The 9,274-nt window shown below is 35.1% G+C and overlaps 1 protein-coding gene across 1 annotated transcript in view; it reads left to right on the top strand.

The window, feature by feature from the left end:
- The window catches only part of LOC107692807 (serine/threonine-protein kinase 35-like), an 11,711-nt gene extending 2,668 nt beyond the window's left edge, over positions 1-9,043 (top strand). Inside the window, exons 2-3 of the mRNA XM_016492009.1 lie at positions 2,761-3,519; positions 8,451-9,043. Coding sequence (XP_016347495.1) covers positions 2,761-3,470 — 710 coding nt within the window. The 3' untranslated portion in view covers positions 3,471-3,519; positions 8,451-9,043. The remainder of the gene's footprint in view (positions 1-2,760; positions 3,520-8,450) is intronic.
- The last annotated feature ends 231 nt before the right edge of the window (positions 9,044-9,274 follow it).

Genomic DNA, 9,274 nt, shown 5'->3' with positions numbered 1-9,274 from the left:
CACATTTTTTTTATTCAAAATATGTGTTTGTTCCCCATATTTATAGGCTATTATTGCTTTATTGGACAAAATTTTATTTTCTAGTATTTTATCCAGATGTCAGCCCATTTACAATCACACTCGCTCCCCTTATTAAAATGCTGTACAATTCTATAAATAAAAACTATTATATATGCCATTACTCTCAAATGAGTGTGACTTATTTTGTTGTCAGAAAACTTATATGTGACCCTGGACCACAAAACCAGTCATAAGGGTCTTATTTTTTTTTTTTTACTGAGATTTATACATCACTTGAAAGCTTTAAGCTTTCCATTGATGTATGGTTTGTTAGGACAGGACAATAGTTGGCTGAGATACAACAATTTGAAAATCTGGAAACTGAGGGTGCAAAAAAATCAAAATACTGAGTAATACTAAGTTCTTAGCAATGCATATTACTAATCAAGAAATTCAGTTTTCATATATTTATGGTAGGAAATTTACAAAATAGCTTAATGGAACATGGTCTTTACTTAATATCCTAATGATTTTTGGCACAAAAGAAAAATGGTGTTTGTGACTTGTGATCAGTAGGTCATTTGGCTAATAAACACATTTATGGATCACAACTTAGTTTATCGCAAGAATTCCTTTTTTTTTTTATTGCCAGCCAAAGCTCTTTGACCTAAAGTATTTCTTCTTGATCACTGTGTGCAATTTGAGTCACTTTTGCTTTATTTTTCTAGTAGATGTATTAATATACTGTCATTGTGCAGAGTTGACAGACATTTACAGGATCAAGATTCATTTTTAAATCATTGCTCCATAAAAATAAAAAAAATCGGACTCATTAAATGTTGTAGGGTGGTGCATTAACTCTGCATTTCCAAATTTTTTCATGAATTTTTAAGATTTTATGTTTATTACAGAGCAGTCATTCTGCATTTGTTACCTGTAATCATAGGTCAGTTTTGAGAATAATTTTTAAGTCATTGCAATCATAAAAAAAATAAAAATTTGCAATTTTTTAGAGTGGTGCATAATTTGAAAAATATAAATTGGCAATATAAATAAAATTTCTGTTTTTGTTGGGTTTTTTTCATGATTTTTAAAAGGTTTTATTATTTTATATAATTTTTTGAGCCCTGGAAATTGTCATTTTTAAAATTCCCCATTATGGGAGTTCACGGTATTTAGAAGTGCCCACGATAACAATATCGTGCATATTCATTACCGTGATATATCGCATTACCGAATACCGGCACAAGTCTACCTGTAACAAGTGTTTATAAGTTCTTACAGCATTTGTATGGGTCAGAGTCCACCTGTTCTCCATGCATTTTCCTAACCCTTGTTTCCTGAAGTCAAACGATGTTTGTTATCACAGAACACAGACAGATTATCAGGGTGTACTGTACTCTCATACAGTGCTCTTTGAAAAGCCTCCAAACATGCCGCTCAGCGGAAATCTGTGCTCAGCTAAAGTCTGATTGGTGTTTTGCTAGCCTGTCTGAGTCAGCTAAACCAACAATTTAGTTCTAAGGCTCGGAGTATGAACAGTAAATCTGCCGTAGTTTGAACAGGACTGGGATTAAACAAACACAACCAAATCTGTTTGTTAACGAGTCCGAAACAGCGGCTTATCAGTTAGAAACCAGCGACATTCAATAAAGAGCCATTTCGTCTGACTCAGCACAAATAACTCAATGAAGCACATGAGGAGATTATGGAGTGGGTTTGATCTGCCACCAGTGGTTTACACTAACCTCAAATGCTAGTTCTAACCAGGGTTATTAGAGTTAATTAAGAATAAAGCCATAAAAAAATCATTACTTGAAAGAAACTACAATAAAATAAAATATATTAAAAAAGCATTAACTAGCCTACTTGCCAAGGCAACATTTCTCACTTTTATTTAGTTTAACTTGATATACTAAAATAACTAAAACTGAAATAAAAATGAATAAAAATTACACAGACATATAAAAAAATGTAAACTAATAAAGATATAAACAAAACACACAACACAATTACTAAAACTTTAACTAAAATTAAAAGGAATAAGGAGAATATAAAAAAGTTTATCAAAATATAGTAATAAATAAGAAATAATAAAATAGTTAAATATACAAACAAATCTAAAATATACTTAATAAAAACTATAGTACCTCAGTGATATTAAAATAACACTGGTTCTGACATTTTCCTTTCGAGAAAAATGAATCAATTGGAAAATATTGTTGTCCTCCGAAGTTGGGTTTTTACATTCAAAAAAGCCAAGAGTACCAAAAACTTAAAAAAGAAAAATATTAGATGCTATATGTTAGATGCTATTATTAACCATATTTACTTTACTAATACACATTTCTAATCTTATTTTAAAGGATAAATTGGTGCACATTATTGTCTTTGTAATCTTTGCTCCATCTCTGAAACTGCTTTCAATTTTGATTAACATAATAATACATAATTTGACTGACTGATAATAATCATAATTTGACTGACTAATAATAATCAGACATGTTTCTTGAGCAGCAAATCAGCATATTAGAATGATTTCTGAAGGATCATGTGACACCGCAGACTGGAGTAATGATACTGAAAATGCAGCTTTGATCACAGGAATAAATGACATTTTACAATATATTCGAATAGAACACGGTTATTTTAAATTGTAATAATATTTCACAATATTACTGATTTTACTGCATTTTTAATCAAATAAATGCAGCCTTGGTTAGCCGAAGTGTCGCTAACCGCATTCTACTATCATTCCAGGTGAGCGTATCTTGGGTTACCCCGAGGAACCGTGTTATCTTTGGTTTGTTATGGAGTTCTGTGACGGCGGCGACCTCAACCAGTATATCCTCTCGCGGCGGCCTGATCCGTGGACCAACCGTAGTTTCATGAAGCAGATGACCAGCGCTGTGGCCTTCCTCCATAAGAACAACATCGTCCACCGGGACCTCAAACCAGACAACATTCTCATCTCGCAGAAATCCGGCGATCCGGTCATCAAGGTCGCCGACTTCGGCCTCAGCAAGGTTTGCGCGGGACTCAGCTGCATGGAGAGCGAAGGCGACAACCAGGTGAACAAAAACATGGTGAACATTAACAAATTCTGGCTGTCGTCAGCGTGTGGCTCTGACTTCTACATGGCTCCGGAGGTGTGGGAGGGCCACTACACTGCCAAAGCGGACATATTCGCACTCGGCATCATCATTTGGGCCATGATCGAGCGGATCACGTTCATCGACGCCGAGTCCAAGCGAGAGCTCCTCGGCACGTACGTCCGCCAGGGGACCGAGATCGTCCCGGTGGGCGAGGCCCTGCTGGAGAACCCAAAGATGGTCCTGAACATCCCGCAGAAGACGCGGAGCATCATGTCTGAAGGCGTCAAGCGGCTTCTGCAGGACATGTTGGCGGTCAACCCGCAGGACCGTCCTGATGCGTCTCAGTTGGAGGTTAGAATGGACCAAGTGACATGAGCGGTGTAAGCCGCACCCATTGGCCGAAACGAGCACGCAGATTTTTCAGGTGGGTTGCAATTTCTTGGTTTTAGTTTAGATGTTGTATTCACCATTTTTGTTCACCTCAGACCAAAAGTCAAGAGTGCAGTTTAAATCCCATAATGCAGGGGTGTCTAACCTTTTTTACACCACGGACCGGTTATGTTTGGAAAATATTCTCACGTACCGGCTGGGCGGGTGGGGGGGTTATATATAGCCTTATACATGAAATTGTCAAATTGCTACTCCATATCAATCGCATACAATGAAAATACAGAATAATTAGAACAATCATTAATATAAATAAATAACAGAGTGTCATATCTATTTTTCCCAGAACGTTCTTGTGACCCGGTAGCAATTCTTCCACGGCCCGCTAGTGGGTCGCAACCCCGGTGGTTGGGGACCTCTGCCATAATGCATGAAAACAAGACCTCTTGGGTTGTTGAAATGTATTAAGCATATAGACGTTTTTCCTGAACACGGAAGTCACGTCTGACTCTTAACTGGAATGATGCTTTGCATTTCCGTTCTCCAGTGTTTCTAGTCAAATTTGCATATATTCCGAGCTGATAATCTAATGTTAAACCTAATAAAATGTTTTAAAAAAGCACATGGCTCTATAGCGCCATCACTTTACAGTGTCGCAATGACCGTCATTTGAAAGCGCCTCCTGCTGGCAGAGAATGAATTTGCATGTTTAATAAGCCCGTCTGATTTACGCAGCAAACATATTTTGCTTGTTATCAGAAATAATCTACTCTACAGGTACTTTGCTGTTGTTATTGATTCTTTGCGGAAGACTAACAGAAGTTATGTTCGGGCCACAAAAGCGCGCATGCGCAGCAATGTTTGTTTATGTTGTTGCCGTTGAAACCGTCTATACAGCGCTGACGTGTTGATATATTCAGTGTAATTTTGTGTCAATTCGAACAAATTTCAGAAACTTCCCTGACTCAGATTTTTAATTTTGTAATTTTTTTTCTGGAGATAAACATGAATAGTGATAAAAGCCAAAATATTCAGTGTCATAGATGTATATTTACTAGAGTAAATAAACACTTTTTTTTTTGTTTTTACCAAAGATTGCATCTGTAACTCACGAAGTATTAAAGATATCTTAATATCCTTTTAGATTTTGTCTGTTAACAAGCTGTTTTTTTGTATCCTTATTTTTAAGGTCCTATATGCTTCATTTCCAGAGATATTGGGATCTCAATATGGCTCCATAATTTAACAAATCTAACCAATTGTTAAATTGTGCACATTTTCATTGGTCAAAAACCAAATGTGGGTCACTTTGCATACATCTGATATAGGGCTGGGCGATATAGCTAAAAAATGTATCAACGATATAACTCATAAAAATCAAATATAATTTCGTAAATTGCATAAACAATTATGAACAAAACAGCATCATGTATTTATGCATTGCTTAATCCAAAGAGCTGAACTGCCCATCACACAGATTGCATTTAAAAACATATGAGACGCAGTGAAAAGGAATAAACCTCCACAAATTCGCGACTTTTTTTTCTCAAAGTTTAAGCTGTTTTAACTTTGCATGGCTACATCTCTTATGTGAGACGGGGGTGCAGCAGTCATATTTGTCCGTCTAAAAAGTGTGCTGAATATGCATCTCTGTGAATGGCTTGGTTTCGGTTTTCAACTAATCAAGATCTTCCATTCTTTATTCACAATCTCCTCATCACAGGCAGGCACAGCACTCAATTCAGCATGTGTTTGTGTGTGCGTCACTCATAGCACGTGCCTATATCGTGCGCTATATCGAACATTTTTTATATCGTTATCCAAGAAGGTGTACCGTCGATAAATATCGATACCGTTTTATCGCCCAGGCCTAAGCTGATACTTATTGTATTTAAAGAAGAACATCTGAAGAACACATAATATTGAAACTAGAAATGTATCTCGTTTCTCTCTATCAAAATAATTGAATAGAAAAATAGGTCTACAAAATACATCATATGTTCAGCACTCTATTGGCAGCCTTTGCAGTACGTAAGTGTTAAAGTACTCTAAAGTGCCAAACTGATTTTAATCCAAGCTAGGCCAATCTTGAGTTCGCTTCCCAGAGTTCTTCAACTATTCAAGAATTTCTCATCGTTCCTGCTGCTTGGTATTTCTCAGATCAAACCCACATATTTGGCCTCAGGGGCAGCATGTACCCTGCGAGGCGGCCGTGCTCTACCCATCGCTCAACTCACAGGCCTGTTTAGTTTTCTGACGCCACACCTTAAGCTCCATGAGTGATCTGATTAACAAGATCCGACACCTTTTTAGCAGCAGAATGCGCTCTGCCAGAGGCGATAGCGTCAGAGTTTAATACGCGACATACTCCCAACCAGGTGCTGCATGTTTTGGGTAGGAACCAAAGGTTATACAACATCAGTTTATTGCATTTTTTATGGGTTTTGAATTGGATGGGAATCAACTGAAAAGGCCACGGGAAATTAAATGCATTTTAGAAGCCACTTTAGCATTTATATTTAAATTATACTGAGGCTCTGTTTATATGGGTTTAATTAAAATAATGTAAATATAATGTGTAATATTATGTAAATTATTCATATTAATAATAGTTAATTTCTCCATGTTTATGTTTGTGTTATTTTATTATTTTTATTAATAATATTTATTTATTTATTTTATTATGTATGTGGTTGTTTTTCATGTTGGAATATTATAAATGAGCTAAATCAGTAAAATTAGCTAAATCTGCAATGTTTATTTATTTTCAGTAATAATTATAACTGTATTTTGTCCTCTTCCTTCTTTTTTTATTAACATTTAGGTCTGTCAGTCATTTGTACATTTTAATAAAATTAAATAATATGCTGATTAATTTGATTAATTAAAAATGTATTGTCCATATCAAGATTTTCTAAAATATTTATATTTTTATATAAAATATTTAAATATTTATAATAAAATAAAACAAAACATATTACATTTATTCTGGCAAGTAATTCACGGAATGGACAAAGTACCACTAGAAGTCAAAATTTAAGTCTTTAATTTAATTAACTTGAAATTCACAATTAAAGTCTTAATAACATCAAAGTTTCATACGTGAAACCAGGTGCTTCATGTTTTGGGTATAAGAACCCATTTTTATGCAACATCAGTAATACAGGAATGGCGTTCCCGCAGAGTTATTGCATTCTTTTAAGGATTTTGCATTGGATGAGATTCAACTGAAAAGGCCAGAGGAAATTAAATGCATTTTAGAAGTGGCTTTATAGCACAGTTTTAATCAAAACTCGCTGGGTCGGTGTCCCGAGGCGAGAACATACAAAAACCGTGTGCACGGGCCGTATGGACGTGACTCGTGCGTAATTCTTTCAGCGAGCATATAGAGCGGTTACGCAACACGTCTGGGCCCAAACCCTCCTTCCTCTCCCGGACGGCCTGAATGGAGGCAGCCATCCATCAAAACAAGCTGGCTGGGAATGAGCCGCGAGTCTGGCTGTTCGTCTCACAGGGGGCGTTTTAGGGGGTAAAAGGGGGTATTTTTGTGTATTGACACCCCAAGCGCTTTCCGTTCCCTTAGACTTTTAGCCTGGGACGAGGAGATGATTGCAGCTGTGCAGAGAAGCCCTCCCTGACCCCACACAGCAGCCTGTGAGACTCTGGGCTGTCTCAGCTCACGTTCAGAACATTTTGTTCTTTGCCTGCCAGCTCCTGTGTATACTGCATATACTGCGTCTGTATTACTGAGTACGTTACTCACGTCAAAGGATCACAAATGTGCTGAATCGTTAAAATATAAAATAAAAGAAAAACATTGGAAATATAGCAGTAATGATATTGCGTCTCCTTTTTTAATAAAATAATCACACTTTCAGTCATTTACACCACAAGAATGAAAATAAGCAATTATGAGATATGAAAGTATGAAATAAAAAGCCCAAATAAGGAGATACTAAGTAATAATTATGGCCTAAAAAGTAGAAATTATGACATAAAAAGTTAAAATTAATGGATAAATATGAAAAGTCATAATTATGACAAAAGAGGATTAAATAATGAGATACTAGATGATAAATACAACTTAAAAATGAAAATTTTAGACTTAAAAGGTAAAATTATGAGATCATAAGTAATAATTACAACCTAAAAAGTAATAATTATGACATAAAAAGCCAAAATAATGAGATATTAAGTAATAATTGTGGCCTAAAAAGTAGATATTATGACATAAAAAGTTGCAATGCAGTTATGATAAATGAGATAAAAGGCCATGTAATTATGACTTAAAACGTCAAATTTATGAGATACCAAATAAAAATGACTTGAAATTGAACATTTTGACTTAAAGGGTAAAATTATGATAGTCAGAATTATGACATAAATCTAAATTGAGATGCTACGTAATAATTACACCCAAAAAAAAGTATAATTCATAATTAAGACAAGTAGCAAGTATGAGATACGGAAGTCATAATTATGACATAATTATGACATAAAGACATATAAAGTCAAAATTATGAGATACTAAGTAATAATTGTGTTTAAAACTTATAACCTAAAAAGTCAAAATTATGAGATTGACTTGTCATAATTATGACTAAGTAATAATTATATCCTAAAAAGTTCAAATTATGGCATGCAAATTTAAAATGATGAGATAGAAAGTCAATTATGAGATACTTTTATTAGATAATTATGACATAAGTTGAAATTATGGGATACTATGAAATAATTACACCCTAAAAAGTCATAATTATGACAAAAAGTCCAAATTATGACATTACATGACATTAAACTATTCCGACTTTTTCCGAATTTCTACTTTTTCTGTCATAATTTAGACTTTTTGTGTTACTTGGTATGCCATAATTAGATTTTTTCCATTCAGCAAAGCAGGATTTTGTTTGCTATTCGGTGAAAATGAGAGTATGGTTGAGTAAGTGTTTTGTTTTGCTCTCTCTACAGGTCTGCAGAGTCGGATTGCCCATCGATGGAAATGAAAAAGGGACAGCGGATCCTGGAACTGTGAATTTCGTTTTGTGACCGCTTCCAAAAAGCAGAAGTGAAATCAAATGACTTGATATCTCTATTTAAAACCCCTCACAAGGAAATGCTATGCAGGCTTCTTTATTAACACACTCGTTTTCTACTCCGCATCCTAATGCAAGTCTTCCAAACTGACCATGCGTTTTCCTGCTCAGATCTCACATGCGATGTTTTCACGTCCCTCTCGTTCTCTGCTGTGACTGTGCTGTTGTTTTGGACCAGATTTAGACACACACGTTGCACTATGTCCTCAAACAAATATATCCCGTCTGCACCTCGCCGTTTATCAGACAGTACAGATGTAAATATTTAGATGTTCATAATGCAGCACTAGGACCGACCGAATGTGGTGAATGCTCTAAAATATTCACAGGACAGCAGAGAAGGAAGTTATTATAAAACTCACAAACATGAAGACATACTGTGAACGATATAATGTGAATGACTGGGCACATAGTGACCCGTCTCTCCTGTAGGTGTAAATGTATCTGACCCGAACAGCAGCACCTCTTTAAAAAAAACACAGCCTTTGTGCCTTATTTTTACATTTTTAGAAAGTGTTTGGATTGGTTTTCATTGTTATTTTAATTTTGTATTTTTTTTAGGATTTTTAAAAAAATAATTTTGTTTTATTTGAAATGTCACGATTTTGGTTTAAGATTACAGTTCTCTTAAAGCATTTGCAAACAAAATAAAAATTATATATATATATACTTGTAACTGCATTAATGGATCCTATATAT

Source organism: Sinocyclocheilus anshuiensis, unplaced genomic scaffold (genome assembly GCF_001515605.1).
Source record: "Sinocyclocheilus anshuiensis isolate Anshui unplaced genomic scaffold, SAMN03320099.WGS_v1.1 scaffold871, whole genome shotgun sequence".
Lineage (NCBI taxonomy): Eukaryota > Metazoa > Chordata > Actinopteri > Cypriniformes > Cyprinidae > Sinocyclocheilus > Sinocyclocheilus anshuiensis.
The sequence above is the reverse complement of the archived record's forward strand: the minus strand, read 5'-3'. Positions and strand labels throughout refer to the sequence as shown.